Below are 16,364 nucleotides of genomic sequence, written 5' to 3' on the forward strand. Positions count from 1 at the left end.
AGGACACAAAAAATCTGTAAAAGAACATAGACAGGCTAAGTGAGTGGACAAAAATTTGGCAGATGGAATATAATGTTGGAAAGTGTGAGGTCATGCACTTCGCAGAAAAAAATTAAAGAGCAAGTTATTATTTAAATGGAGAAAGATTGCAAAGTGCTGCAGTACAGCGGGACCTGGGGTACTTGTGCATGAAACACAAAAGGATAGTATGCAGGTACAGCAAGTGATCAGGAAGGTAAATGGTATCTTGACCTTTATTGCAAAGGGGATGGAGTATAAAAGCAGGGAAGTCTTACTACAGCTATATAAGTTATTGGTGAGGCCACACCTGGGATGCTGCGTGCAGTTTTGGTTTCCATATTTATGAAATTATATATTTGCTTTGGAGACAGTTCAGAGAAGGTTCACTAGGTTGATTCCGGGGATGAGGGGGCTGACTTATGAGGAAAGGTTGAGTAGTTTGGGCCTCTACTCATTGGCATTCAAAAGAATGAGAGGTGATCTTATCAAGACGTATAAGATTATGAGGGGGCTTGACAGGGTGGATGCAGAGAGGATGTTTCTACTGATGGGGGAGACTAGAACTAGAGGGCACGATCTTAGAATAAGGGGCCGCCCATTTAAAACAGAGATGAGGAGAAATTTCTTCTCTCAGAGGGTTGTAAATCTGTGGAATTCGCTGCCTCAGAGAGCTGTGGAAGCTGGGACATTGAATAAATTTAAGACAGAAATAGACGGTTTCTTAATCGATAAGGGGATGAAGGGTTATGTGGAGTAGGCAGGGAAGTGGAGCTGAGTCCATAATCAGATTAGCCATGATCTTATTGAATGGCAGAGCAGGCTCGAGAGGCCATATAGCCTACTCCTGTTCTGATTTCTTATGTAAATGCAAGTTGTTATGTCTATAATGTACTTATGAATGACTCCACAAGGCAATGTGTTGTACTCAAACTGTAGTGACTTTGGTCCTTTATTCCAAACTCCAGAGTGCTGGTGTGTAGTCTTTTATACAGGGCCCTGCCACCAGGGCAGGAAACCCCCGGACTCCACCAGTTGCACCATCTAATGGTGCCAGCATGTATGTACACAGTGTAAACCTTATTGATAGTACATCAGGTAAACCAGTCTCCATCTTATGTAATCACACAGTGACTACACATAGAGTACATGCATAGTCTGCATATACAACATCACTCTCCCCCAAGTCCTTTGTGCCAATTACCTTTGTACTATGTGCTCTGGTTTAGCTCTCCCCAGACTTAAGTGCCAATAGCCCTTGCACCTTGGCTGTACTTTGCTTTGGCTCTCTCCCTGTTAACCCCCAAGTCCTTTTGCCACAATGTTGGATAGCGGTTATCAGATTGGATGGTTTGATGATGCGGTGGAGGTTCCAGTGGGTTCTGGGTGTGATCCATGTGTGTGTCCATGGCTACATACATCCATTTCCCCCCCCCCCCCACCACAGCGAGATCATGCAGCTGGCCCGTTACATTAACATGCAAGATCAGACACAGTGCAAGTACAAAGAAAGGAAGAAAAAAAACAGTTTGTATAGTGACACCTTGGTTCAATGACTTATATTCATTACGTTTTACGGTCGTGCGCCAGGATTGGGTAGATTGCATTTATGGTCAGTACTGAGGTAGCAGTACAGGTATACGAGGACGCTAGTTCCAGAGCAACTGGACGGGGTCCTAGTCGTCTGATAACGGCGCTGCGCCCCCTGCTAGCGGGGTGGGCTTGGTTCGCTCAGCTAGCCAGGACTCAGGGCCTTTGCCGTTGCCTAGTGGTGAGCAGAGCCACAGATGTGTGTGGCCTCCCTGTCCTCCTTTGAGGGCTGCAGAGTCTTCTGCCTGCTCTCTCACGGTGTTGGGAACCTGGCTGTTCCAGGTCCCGTTTGGCGAACTTGTTGGTTCTGACCTTTCACTCCCGGACATGGCCGAGGTAGTGACTGGGTCTGGGGGCTGCACCGTCTCCACCCGGGGGGTGGGCAACGGCAGCCGACTGCGCGTATTGGTGCTTCGTTTCCAGGTCCTTGGCGAATAGTGCCATCAGATACCTGCAGCATGGGATAGACCTGGGGCAGGGTGTCAGGATCAACGCCTTTACCCTCCCGAATTTGCTCACTTGCTACTCTTGGGGACACTCTATTCCCGACATTTCGCAACAACATTTTGTTTTTTACATTGGGACTGGTACCGCCATCTCGCAACAACATTTTGTTTTTTACATTAGGACTGGTACCGACAGTTTGCAACAACATCTTGTTCACAATCTTAATCAGTTCGTTACATTGATTGCCATGCATACAATGTCTCTTTAAGTTCAGTTGGTTGCAGGTCTCCTTTAAGAGAACCTGGTGGCTTTACCCCAATCAGATCCTTTGTTGGACACCACATGTTGGTCCCTCAGCGTTGCACCTCGTGATATTGCCGCGGCCATCTTTTTTTTCGGCCATGCTGCACCTCGCTGCAGCAGGAATGCCACCTTGCCTCGGTCCTCGAGGTCGACTGCCTTGATCCTTCTCTCCCGCGATTCTGCCACAAACGCTGGAAGGGTACCTGTGAATTCGATCTTCCTCCCCAGGAGTCTTGCCACTGGAGCCGGGAAGGCATTTTTAGATCATTCCGGTCGGATCATTGCCCCGCAGTCATGATGGATAGTCTGTGCCTCAGGTGCTGCGCTGGTCTGTTCTCTGGTGCCTGGCCCAAACAAAGGTGAGGTTTTGTTCTGCCTCTGAGCACGGGGGACATCGATTGCTGGAGTGAAGAGATCTTCCCATTTCCACTGGATCTTACCCATCCACCTTCTTCCGAGTAGCGTTGGACCATCACCTGCAACAATCCACAGAGGTAACTTGTGCACCACGCCATTATGGATTACATTTACATCCGCACTACCAAGGACTGGGATCGGCTCCTTGGTGTAAGTGCACAACTTTTCCTGTACTGGAACCAGCTCGGGTCGTTTTTCGTTCCATTGCCTCTTGAAGGCATCCTGGCTCATCACTGACTGACCCGCTCCCGTGTCCACTTCCATGAAGACAGGAACGCCATTTATCTCGACTTCCATCTTCATTGGAGGGCAATCAGTGGTGCAGATATACACTCCATATACTTCTTCTTGGGGTTGAGCTGCCTCTCTGGCCAAATCATCATACTCCCCGCTGGATTCAAAGTCATCTACCGACTCCTCTGCTCGACGGTGAGTCGTATTTCTTTTACACATGTGCTGGAGGTGGCCCTTCATGTTACAGGCTTTGCATACATACTCAGCAAACCGACACTGGTGAGCCCTATGATTTCCTCCACAACGCCAGCATGGTGCTACTCGATGAGCACCCCTCGACGGACTTTGAGTTCTGGAACCCTGAGGTCTATGCTCTCTGCCCTGGCAGATCCACGTTCTACAGTCTTGCCTGTGAAAGGCACCATTCTGTGTACAGTACTTGCCGGGTTTGATTTGCTTGATGCTGCAGGTCGAGGTCATGAACGCCTGAGTGATGCCAATGGCTTTCTGCAGGTTGACTGTGGTGTCGGCAGATAATAGCTTTTGAAGGAGGCTCTCGTGGCCAATTCCTATAACGAAGATGTCTCGCAATGCTTCGTTGTGGTGCGTGCCAAAATCACACGGTGCCACAAGTCTCTTGAGGTCGGTAGCATAATTTACAATCTCCTGGTCCTCAGGTCTGTGGTGAGTGTAGATTCTGTGCCTGGCCGTGAGCATGCTCTCTTTTGGTTTAAGTTGTTCGCTAATTAGTTCAGTCAGCTCATTGTATGTCTTATCCTCTGCCTTCGTGGGCCCCAGCAAGTCCCTGATGAGGCGGTAGACCCCGGGCCCACACCTGGTCAGCAGTATAGCCTTGAGCTTCTCCGCCAATGTGTCCGTCTCCCCTGCCAGGTCGTTTGCCACAAAATATTGCTTGAGCCTTTCCGTGAAGGCATCCCAATCATCACCCTCTACAAAGACTTTTAGTATGCTAAAGGTAGCCATGATCGCGTGAAAGTCCTTATTCTCGTCGGCAGTTGTTATGTCTATAATGTACTTATGAATGACTCCACGAGGCAATGTGTTGTACTCAAACTGTAGTGACCATGGTCCTTTATTCCAAACTCCAGAGTGCTGTACAAGCATGGTATGCAGCCTTTTATACAGAGCCCTGCCACCAGGGCAGGAAACCCCCCCGGTCTCCACCAGTTGCACCCTCTAGTGGTGCCAGCATGTATGTACATGGTGTAAACCTTATTGATAGTACATCAGGTAAACCAGTCTCCATCGTATGCAATCACACAGTGACTACACAGAGAGTACATCCATAGTCTGCACATATGACACAAGTCTTTCTTTCTTCATTGACATTATGTTCGCGTTTTGCAGTGTATATTCGGAGTAGACGGGGGCTGGAAACAGATGTCTAGATTTACAGGGTGTTTCAAGGCTATGTTCTGCTTCATAAAAAGCTTCTTGATGTTTGTAGCTGATGGCTGGAATTGCTTGGTGCAGCTTTGCTGTGCAAATACACGTCGAGCCTGAGCCAAGCAGCTGACCATCTTTAGTTCCAGAATTGGCGAGGCAGCCACTTTGGTGTCAGTCAAATGTATAGTTGAGATCCAAAATATTTTCCTATCTGTGTGGTCCGGGTTCGGAGATTAAAGGGGCTGTGCTTCCTAGGTGGGACTTGTTAATGAAAAAAAGGATTGTAATTCCATCACTATCAGCTTACGTTTTCAGATCCATTCCCCTGAAGGAGGGAGTGATTATAACACCGGCTTTAATCTAATACAACCGGTGGAGGGGATGATTTTACACTCCATTAAAGTCAACTGTGTAAGGCGTGGCTCGGTGGGTGGCACACTCACCTTGCTGAGTCAAAAGGTTGTGGGTTCAAGTCCCACGCCAGGAATTTGAGCACATAAATCTAGGCTAACACTCCCAGTGCAGTGCTGAGGGAGTGCTGCACTGTCGGAGGTGACTCCAGACCCACAGCAATGTGGTTGACTCTTAACTTCCCTCTGGTCTAGCAAACCACTACAAAGAAGTATCATGGACTGCAGCAGTTCAAGAAGGCGGCTCACCACTGCCTCAAAGGCAGTTAGGGATGGGCAATAAATGCTGGCCTTGCCAGTGACACCCACACCCTGTGAACAAATTTTAAAAAGTCAAGCACGTTGCTTTAAGTCTGGAGTCACATATAGGCCAGACTGGGTAAGGACAGCAGATTTCCTTCCCTAAAGGGCATTAATGAACCAGATTGTTTTTTTAATGACAGTCCATTCGTTTTATGGTAACCACTACTAATAGTAACTTTTTATTCCTTCCAGATTTATCTAACTAACTGAATTTAAATTCATGGACAGGATTTGAACACATGTACACCGGATCATTAGTCCTGGCCTCTGTTTTACTAGTTCAGTAACATAACCACCCTGCTACCGTACTCTATAGGAACAGGAGGAGGCCATTCAGCCCTCGATCCTGTTCTGCAATTCAGTTAGATCATGGCTGATCTGTATCTTAACTCCATCTACCCACCTTGGTTCCATGATCCTTAACTCCCTTGCCTAGCGTCAATTGCAAGCAACAGCGGGAGCCCCGGACAAATAACCCTGAATGCCATGGCACCGAGTCCGTGATAACACCCCTGTTGCCATGCCGACTGAGGTCTGCTAACTCATCACAGATGGGCGTTCGAACCTGAAACCTTCCTCTCTGCACAACACAAGCAGTTTATTTGATTATCCAGAAGGCCACTGGAACTTCTTCAACCTGCTTTAACTTTAATCAAAACATTAAAAAAAATCAAATTTCAGTTCACACACATGGATGTGGCCAACACTGGCATGGCCACATTTATTGCCCAACTCTCTATGCCCTGTGAAGGTGGCAGTGAGCTGTCTTTTTGAAATAAGCAGTAATTTTTGCTGGTGTGGGACTGGAGTCAGGCATGGGCTCCCTTCCTCGAAGGGCACGCAATGTCCCAGTTTGGCTTCGATCACAGTCCAGAGCTTTCCTGGTCATTTTGTTAAGAAAAAAATACTTGCATTTATATAGCACCTTTCACAGCCGCTGAACGTCCCAAAGTGCTTTACAGCCGATGAAGTACTTTTGGAGCGTAGTCATTGCTGTAATGTGGGAAACGCAGTAGCCAATTTGCGCACAGCAAGCTCCCACAAACAGCAATGTGATAATGACCAGCTAATCTGTTTTTTTGTTGTGTTGATTGAGGGATAAATATTTGCCCAAGACACCGGGGATAATTCCCCTACTCTTCTTCAAAATAGGATCTTTTACATCCAGCTGAGAGAGCAGACAGGGCTCCAGTTTAATGTCTCATTAGAAATATGGCACCTCCAACATCATCATCATCATCATCATCATAGGCAGTCCCTCAAAATCCACTCTAAAAGTGAGTTCTTAGGTGACTGTACAGTCCAATAGAGGAATTATAGTTTCTGTCACAGGTGGGACAGACAGTCTTTGAAGGAAAGGGTGCGTGGGGAGTCTGGTTTGACGCACGCTCCTTCCACTGTTTGCGCTTGCTTTCTGTGACGAGACTTGAGGTGCTCAGCACCCTCCTGGATGTTTTTTCCTCCACTTGGGGTAGTCTTTGCTCACTCAACACTGCGCTGCAAGTGTGAGCCTAGATTGTCATGCTATAAAAGTTTCTGGAGGCAGACTTGAACCCACAACCTTCTGACTAAGAAGCTAAAGTGCTGCCCACTGAGCCACAGTTGACACATGCAACAAATCAGATTATTGAACTCAATATAGTGGGATTTGAACTCACAATCTCTCGGGTTAATCAGTCCTGCACATTGAGTACTGCACCACTGTATCCCATTTACTCTTCCACTCTGGTCACCCATTTTCCCACATATCAGAGGAAATAATAGCAGACGATTCAAGCACTTACTCTATTATGCAATTAAGTGGCTTCTGAATTCAAGTGGAAAACATTGGATAGATATTTCTGCAGATTGCTCCACTATCCAATACAACCAGGGTTATTTTCCGAAGCTGTTTATTTGTTGTGGCTGCTGGACCTGTAAAGTGAGACTCTTTGTCACAGTGTTGCGCACAGCCACAGACACACGTGGGCTGACTTTCTCTGCTTCTGTCCCTACAGGTGGTTAAATACGCTGGGAATGTCAGCCAAACAGGGGATAGATGTCGTGATCCGGAATTCGTTCTTTGACCACGGATTTAATCACCTCGTGGATCAGAACTTCAACCCGCTACCAGTAAGCTCAACGATATCTTCAATTCTTACCGCTTCAGTCATTAGACAGGATATAATTACACTGGAGAGGATGCAGAGGAGATTTACAGGGATGTGGCCTGCACTGGAGAATTTTAGCTATGGGGAATGATTGGATAGGCTGAGGTTGTTTTCTTTGGAACAGAGGAGGCTGAGGGGAGACATTGTTGAGGTGTGTGAAATGTTGAGGGGCTTGGATAGAGTTGATAGGAAGGACCTATTTCCCTTAGCAGAGAGGTCAACAACCAGGGGGAATAGATTTAAAATGATTGGCAGGAGGTTTAGAGGGGCGTTGAGGGGAATTTGTTTTTTGCCCAGTTGGTGGTGGGGGTCTGGAACTCAATGCCTGAAAGGGTGGTAAAGGCAGAAACCCTTTCTACATTTAAAAAGTACCTGGATGTACACAAAGTGCCGTAACCTACAGGGCTACAGACCAAGAGCTGGAAAGTGGGATTAGGCTGGGTAGCTCTTTGTCGGCCGGCGCGGACATGATGGGCCAAAATGGCCTCCTTTGTGCTGTAAATTTCTATAATTCAACTGATTACGTTGGAACAGAACAGCTGAAGAGTGGGATTGCCAGCGACACGGGCAGCTTTCACAGCCGAGCTGGATCCTGTCCTTGCCCAACACATTGCCGACAACCCTCCCCCCGCCCTACTCTCCTCCTCCCAAAATCCTGCGGGTAATTGTAGCATCTCTATCACTAACCTAGCCTACATAAATTATCTCAGCACGTGCCATGGATCAATCCTGCTCTACACGGCTTACTGCCATGTTGAGTAGTGTCATCATCATAGGCAGTCCCTCGAAACGAGGATGACTTGCTTCCACGCCAAAAAAGGATGAGTTCACAAGTGTTTCAATGAAGGACCTAATATTCCAGGTCCTGAACTACATCCTGAAGGGTGGAAGATGCCTGTGCGTGGATTTTTTTAATGTGTGGTGGCCGTTGCACACCAGCCACCACGCGGGCTTGACAGAGCCAGATCTTGGTCCAGTGGCAAGGGTTATCCAAGTCCTGTACTTTCCTACTGAGGCACCACATCGCTCTCTGTGCAAAATTCCCTAGTGCTGACAGCTCTCACCTGGGTGAGCATGGGCGTGACGAATGTAACCAATCAGAGGAAGAGGCTAAATAATGTGCTGTCAGGGTAGCACATATAGCTACCAAATCTCCCGTTCAAGAGAGTACCCGGGCAAGGCTCACATCCTTGATTTCCAACAGAGCAAATAGAAAACCAGGAACCAGGTGCTTTACAACTGGGAGGGAAAAGGATATATATGGTTCACATTGACAATTCACCTCCAATTGAATTTGAATCCAGCCCAGTGCCATACAGCAGAGTTCTACATGAAGTGTATTAGAAAGAAAGAAGGACCTGCATTTATATAGCACCTTTCACGACCTCACGATGTCCCAAAGTGCTTTACAACCAATGAAGTGCTTTTGAAGTGTAGTCACTGTTGTAATGTGGGAAACGCAGCAGCCAATTTGTGCACAGCAAGCTCCCACAAACAGCAATCTGATAATGATCAGATAATCTGTTTTAGTGATGTTGGTTGAGGTATAAATATTATCCAGGACACCGGGGATAACTCCCCTGCTCTTCTTCGAAATAGTGCCACGGGATCTTTTATGTCCACCTCAAAAAGCAGATACAGATGGGGCTGAAAGATGGCACCTCCGACAGTCCAGCACTCCCTGAGTACTGCACTGGGAATGTCAGCACAGCTTATATGCTCAAGTATCTGGAGTGGGACTTAAACCCACAACTTTTTGGCCCAGAGGTGAGAGTGCTACCCACTGAGCCACATCTGACAAAGTCAGATGCACTTGGCACTTTTCTAAGGGTGCGTTGTGGCAGAGCAGAAGGAGTTTTAACACTTACTGATGCTCCAACTAACCTGGTCTACCTGATGGTCATCATCGTCATCATAGGCAGTCCCTCGGAATCGAGGAAGACTTGGTTCCACTCTAAAAATGAGTCCTTAGGTGGCTGAACAGTCCAATACGAGAACCACAGTCCCTGTCACAGGTGGGACAGATAGTCGTTGAGGGTAAGGGAGGGTGGGACTGGTTTGCCGCACGCTCTTTCCGTTGCCTGCGCTTGATTTCTGTATGCTCTCGACGATGACCCTGGGTGTCCAAACATTATGACAGCTCTCACTTATTAAAGCACAAAAAATGAAAAGGAAAAACCTGTCAGTTATATATTAAATGGAAAGTAACCTATGAAATCTAATACTATTTAGTATTATTAATTTAACAGCCGCAGCACGATGTAGCTTAAAAAACTCAGCAGAATTTGAATTCTTCCATCTTTAAAACTTGTTAAGAGTGATGAAAACGAAGCAGCAATCTTTCAAGTCTCCTCATAAATGTCAATTCCAAATTCAATCAGTCAAATATCAAGTAGAGGGGAGGTGTCTGGTCATAATTATTGTAAAGATGATGGTTTCCTTTCCCAGGAATTTGACACATGACCTCACATCCCCAAGTGAAATTTAGAATTACATTTGCTGCGTAGGGGTGGGAGGATTGGAGGGGTGGGGTGGGGGAGAGAAGGAATGGAGCGAGAATTATCATCATTTAACCTATTCCATAAAGAGGCACCCTATCTGCAAATCCCACGGCATCTTTGCCAGGGTGAAGAAGTCCACAGTTTGGTCAATCTAAATTTCCCTTATATAGTGCCTGGCACAACTTCAGGATATCCGAAAGCGCTTTACAGCCAATGAAGTAGTTACAGTGTAGTCATTGCTATCATTTGGGAAAAGCAGCAGCCAATTTGCACGTTAACATTAGTGAATTAATGAACAGATAATCTTTTTTTGTGATATTGGTTGAGGGATAAATATTGACCAAGGACACCGGGGATCTTTTACATCCATCTGAGAGAGCAGACAGAGTCTCGGTTTAACGTCTCATTTGAAAGTCAGCATCAGCTGTGGCTCAGTGGGTAGCACTCTTGCCTCTCTTAATCAGAAGGTTGTGGGTTCAATCCCACTCCAAGGACTTGAACACAAAAAAATCTAGGCTGACACTCCAGTGCAGTGCTGGTGGAGTGCTGCACTGTTGGAAATGCTGTCTTTCAGATGAGATGTTAAACTGAGGCCCTATCTGCCCTCTCAAGTGAATGTAAAAGATCCCATGGCACTATTTCGAAGAAGAGCAGGGGAGTTATTGCTGGTGTCCTGGCCAATATTTATCCCTCAGTCAACATAACAAAAAAACAGATTATCTGATCATTATCACATTGCTGTTTGTGGGAGCTTGCTGTGCACAAGTTGGCTGCTGCACTTCCCACATTACAACAATGACTGCACTCTAAAAGCATTTAATTGGCTGTAAAGCGATCTGAGACGCCCGGTGGTCGTGAAAGGCGCTATATAAATCTAAGTCTTTCTTTCTTTTAACTGCGGCTGTGCAGCACTCCCTGAGCACTGCCTAGATTTTATGCTCGAGTCCCTGGAGTGGGACTTGGACTCACAACCTTCTGAATTAGAAAGAATTTGTAGGTCTGCATCATAAGCACAGGGCATGTGTTTAGATTTTGCTGCCGAGGGGGCGTGAAACATTCCGAGTTTTTTTTTCCTCCAGAATATTGCCTCAGGGGAAAAAATAGCAATTTTAAACTTGAAACCTTTTCTGCTACTTTTATTAAAGAGTTTCATGCCTGCTAATCGAGTCTCCATACATGAGGTTTAGAGCTAGCTCTATTGATGTCTTCATTTTATAGTCAGTCATGTCTTCAGAAGTTAGTCCCTGCAGTACAGTCAACAGCTCTTTCATGTTTATTGGCTCATAAAGTTTCACCTGGAAATTTAATAGTGCGTCTTGGCAGAGCTACCCATCCAACAGGGAAAACCACACCCCTTTCATTCCTCAACATGCATCTCGGATCGAGAAGAGGCCATTGAGTCCATCCAGCCCTGGTCCTGTCTCGTTCGCAATAGGGTTTTATTCAGTGACCTATGTGGGGGATTCTCACTCACCGGGAGCACGAGACAAAAAATCAGCAGCATAGTGTTGAGCTTATCTTCATTTTCCTTCTCTTTTTCATGGCAAAGCCACATCGCTCTCTTCTTGCTCATCCTTTTAGTGAGCCTCAGCGGGGTCAATATTTACCACGCACAGCGCCTGGTCTATCCCATTAATCACTAACTCTGTACATCAAGAAGTTATTCCTTAACTTGCGACTTCTCCAGTTTATGATCTGTGAAAGAAAGACTGAAGAACATAAGAAATAGGAGCAGGAGTAGGCCATACGGCCCCTCGAGCCTGCTCCGCAATTCAATAAGATCATGGCTGATCCAATCATGGACTCAGCTCCACTTCCCCTCCTGCTCCCCATAACCCCTTATCCCCTTATCATTTAAGAAACTGTCTATTTCTGTCTTAAATTTATTCAATCGCCCAGCTTCTATAGCTCTCTGAGGCAGCGAATTCCACAGATTTACAACACTCTGAGAGAAGAAATTTCTCCTCATCTCAGTTTTAAATGGGCGGCCCCTTATTCTAAGGTCATGCCCCCTAGTTCTAGTCTCCCCCATCAGTGGAAACATCCTCTCTGCATCCACCTTGTCAAGCTCCCTCATAATCTTATACGTTTCGATAAGATCACCTCTCATTCTTCTGAATTCCAATGAGTAGAGGCCCAACATACTCACCCTTTCCTCATAAGTCAACCCCTCATGTCCGGAATTTATATAGTGCCTTTTGTGACCACTGGACGTCTCAAAGCGCTTTACAGCTGTGAAGTACTTTTGGAGTGTAGTCACTATTGTAATGTGGGGAAAGTGGCAGTCAATTTGCGCACAAGCAATCTCCCACAAACAGCAACATGACAATGACCAGATAATCGTTTTTTTTGATTGAGGGATAGACATTGGCCAGGACACCGGGGATAACTCCCCTGCTCTTCTTCAAAATAGTGCCAGGGGATCTTTTATGTCCATCTGCAACAGCAGATAGGGCCTCGGTATAACGCCTCATCCGAAAGACAGCACCTCCGACAGCGCAGCACTCCCTCAGCACTGCACTTCGAGTGTCAGCCTGGATTTATGTGTTCAAGTTCCCTGGAGTGGGATTTGAACCCACAACCTTCTGACTCAGAGGCGAGTGTGTTGCGCACTGAGCCACAGCTGACAGGAAGAGAGAAGAGAAAATTCCTCCACCAGCAGAAAATGGAACAGCGTCCGTGTTTCTTCGTAGTGACCTGCTAACGAATAACAGGAATATGAAGCTTTGAAACACGTAGTTTCATTCATTCCTGTTCTTGCTAAAAGAGAATGTTAACCCCCTCCCCCGCTCTTTCGTACTCCTATCCCACTTCACAGAATGCTGCCTTATCACATTATTGATTCCCTTCATTATCTTTTTTAAAGGATCATATTCCACCAGTTAACCTTTTCTTCCCGATGGGAATAAATCTGTAATAGATCCATACTGTTGCAATTTCCGCACTACTATATCCAAAAGTGTAGCAGTCCCTCACTGGAATATTCTGACTTCTCTGAACTTTCAGCTCTGCGATTAACTTAAACAAAATACCCCAAAAAGAGTCCTCTTTGCATCACCTGCTTCGCTGCATGTGTCGTAATATAACCTCTGATTATAAAATGCACTCTGAAATAGAAAGAAAGACTTGCATTTATATAGCACCGCTCACAACCACTAGATGTCTCAAAGCGTTTTACAGCCAATGAAACACTTTTTGGAGTGTAGTCACTGTTGTAATGTAGGAAACACAGCAGCCAACTAACGCACAACAAGCTCCAACAAACAGCAATGTGATAATGACCAGATAATCTGTTTTTTTGTTATGTTGATTGAGGGATAAATATTGGCCAGGACACCAGGGATAACTCCCCTGCTCTTCTTCGAAATAGTGCCGAGGGATCTTTTATGTCCACCTGAGAGGGCAGACGGGACCTCGGTTTAACATCTCATCCAAAAGATGGCACAGCAGCCGCTCCCTCAGCACCGCACTGGCGTGTTAACCTTGAGGGGCGTAAGGCCCAATTCCTCTGTGTCAGGGGCGGGACCTCCCGTGCCGGGCGATACAAGTCCCGGCCCCACGAAGGTTTGAGTCCCTAATCGGGACGCGGGGCAGTTTCGCCCCCCCCCCTCCATGATCCTAAATTCATGGATTTGTTTGAGGACAAAGGAAAGTGGAGGTAATTCTAGGCAGAAGGTTTGTGTGTGTTCCCACTGATGTGTGTATGTATTGGCTTGATCTCTTCGAGCTCAGCGCTCTCGTAGCATTTTTCCCGTGGGAGCTATCAGGAAGATGAAAGAGGTGCTATTTTATGATTCGGAATGTAAAACTGTATCACAGAGCTGCAATCTGAAACATTATCTGCATGTCACTCGGCCTCACAGACCTTGTTGCCAGAACAGCGCATGTGGGCTTTGCTTTGTATGCTCATACAGCTCCTGACAGACATGGAACCTGAGAGCTCAACAACAGCCGCAGCCTTAGCCCTTCTTTACTCTTTGCGGGGGCTTTGCTACAAGCTATTGACTGGGGATTCACATGCAAACGCATTTTTAAACTTGCTGGGACTGAAACGTATCTAAAAATAAAATACCGTAAGGTGTTCTCCAGTAAATAATTTTAATTGAAAACAGTTAAAATAACCTGTTAATACTGCAGACCCTGTATCATCAATCCATTATACCAAGCTGATCATAGAATCTTAGAAAATTATGACGCAGAAGAAGGCCAATCGCCCCATCGTGCCGTGGCGGACGAAAAAGAGCTACCCAGCCTTATCCCACCTTCCATTACTAGGTCAGTAGCCCTGTAGGTTACGGCACTTCAAGTGCACATCCAAGTACCTTTTGAATGTGATAAGGGTTTCTGCCTCTACCACCCTTTCAAGCAGTGTGTTCCAGACCCCCACCACCCTCTGAGTGAAGAAATGTTTCCTCATCTCCCCTCTAATCCTTCCACCAATTACTTTAAATGTGTGCCCCCTGGTTATTGACCCCTCTGCTAAGGGAAATAGGTCCTTCCTATCCACTCTATCTTGGCCCCTCATAGGCCCAGAAATCCTGCTTTCTCCTTCCCGCGGGCATTCGACTAGATTTTAGAGAAAAAATGCACACCTATCTGAAGCTGCTGCGCCCGCTTGAGATCCCGGTCCACAGGCCTCCTCTTCCTGCACGTCGCAGTGCGTGCTCGTAGGGACGTGCATAAGCTGGAGCTGGAGTCACATGGCTCTGGGCAGCCATTCAAGGTAAAGTATTTTCTCATTCATAATAATGGGAACTCTGTAAGTTGGAGATCCCATTATTATGAATGAGAAACCCCCACCAACACCCAAAACACTAAAAAAAATAGAAAATATACACTACACATTTAAGATTCATTTAAATTAAAGTTATTAATGTCTTATAAAAAAATATATATTTTCCCAATTTTTAAAAAAAGGTTTTTTAATTATGCCTTAAAATAAATTTACCATAGTGGGGAGGGTTTTAACAATAAAATATGTTTTCATAACTTTATTTTAATGTATTTTTGTGTGTTTTAAAACACGCGCCTGTAAAAGTAGGCTATGCGCCTGCTTTTATCAGGCGCAAGACTTTTGAGGACATTTGCTGGGCAAGATATGGGTAAATACCGCAATCTTGCCCAAGCAAATGTCCTCGCTCCCGATCTGGCTACGATCTGTCAAGCTCCAGCTTGACAGATCGGAAAAGCCGGTTTTCAGCGCATGCGCATTGCGCACTGAATTTCTACCCCATAATTTTATACACCTTAATTAAATCTCCCCTCATCCTCCTCTGTTCCAAGGAAAACAGCCCCAGCCTATCCAATCTTTCCTCATAGCCAAAGTTTTCCAGTCCTGGCAACGTCCTCGTAAATCTCTGTACCCTCTCTAGTGCGATCACATCCTTCCTGTAATGTGGTGACCCGAACTGCACGCAGTACTCCAGCTGTGGCCTAACTCGTGTTGTAGTTACAAGACGGTCACTAATGTGAGTTACAAGATGGTCCTTTCACATCTGGATTGAGTGGCAGAATCTAACCCGGATGGAAGGAAAGAAAATTATCATCCCACTGCCGACTATGAGGGCCCTAAAAGAGGGAAGCTTGTTTAGTCTCAACCCAGTTCCCAGTGCTGGCATTCGGTCAATACTGGGAGCCCCAGAATGACTGCATGAGAAAGAAAACGTTATCGGTGATGTGGAAAGTGATGCTTTTTTGAAGTTAAAGTTAAGCCACATTATTAGGGCACAGTCGAGCAGGCCTGAAAATGACAGTGGGTGCCCAACACAGCAAGTGTTTTATTCCAAAGTTTCAATTGTGGCTCAGTGGGTAGCAGATTCAAGTCCCACTCCAGAGACTTGAGCACATAAATCTAGGCTGACGCTCCAGTGCAGTGCTGAGGGAACGCTGCACTGTCGGAGGTGCCGTCTTTTGGATAAGATGTTAAACTGAAGCCCTGTCTGCTCTCTCAGGTGAACATAAAAGATCCCACGGCACTATTTCGAAGAAGCGCAGGGGAGTTATCCCCGGTGTCCTGGTCAATATTTATCTCTCAATCAACATAACAACATAACAAAACAGATTATCTGACCATTATCGGATTGCTGTTTGTTGGAGCTTGTTGTGCGTTAGTTGGCTGCTGTGTTTCCTACATTACAACAATGTTCCCATTAATAGTACTGAGAACTCATAGATACGCAAGTCTCAGTGCTATTAATGGGAACCTGTGAAATACTTACCTGATTGGCTGAGCAGTCACACGTGTCTGCATCTTCTGCATCGGAACCCTCTGGGCAGGGGCACGCTTCGCAGCACGGGAGGAGAAGGTCTCCCCACTGGAATCCAGAGCGCCTCCTAGACCACCAGGTACTTTCGTAAAAAATCTCCAGCGAGGAGGCAATTGCTCGCGGGAAGACCCCCAGAAGAATTTCTGGGCCAATATTCCTTGGCCACTGTCTGCACTTTCAAATGGCGTCACTAATGCAACACCATAAGGGTAAATGGCAACAATATTTGAAGGAAATTGTTACTGTCGGACGAGAGAAGAAGTACCTTTATAAAATTTGTTCATGGTTGGCAAGGCCAGCATTTATTGTGAAGGACTT

General features: G+C 46.1%; 1 protein-coding gene across 1 annotated transcript in view; it reads left to right on the forward strand.

Annotated features, from left to right (window-relative positions):
- hpse2 (heparanase 2) overlaps positions 1–16,364 on the forward strand; it is a 570,820-nt gene that overhangs the window by 440,892 nt on the left and 113,564 nt on the right. Inside the window, exon 10 of the mRNA XM_070873950.1 lies at positions 7,127–7,241. Within this exon, the coding sequence (XP_070730051.1) occupies positions 7,127–7,241 (115 nt within the window). The remainder of the gene's footprint in view (positions 1–7,126; positions 7,242–16,364) is intronic.

This window comes from Pristiophorus japonicus, chromosome 3 (genome assembly GCF_044704955.1).
Source record: "Pristiophorus japonicus isolate sPriJap1 chromosome 3, sPriJap1.hap1, whole genome shotgun sequence".
Lineage (NCBI taxonomy): Eukaryota > Metazoa > Chordata > Chondrichthyes > Pristiophoridae > Pristiophorus > Pristiophorus japonicus.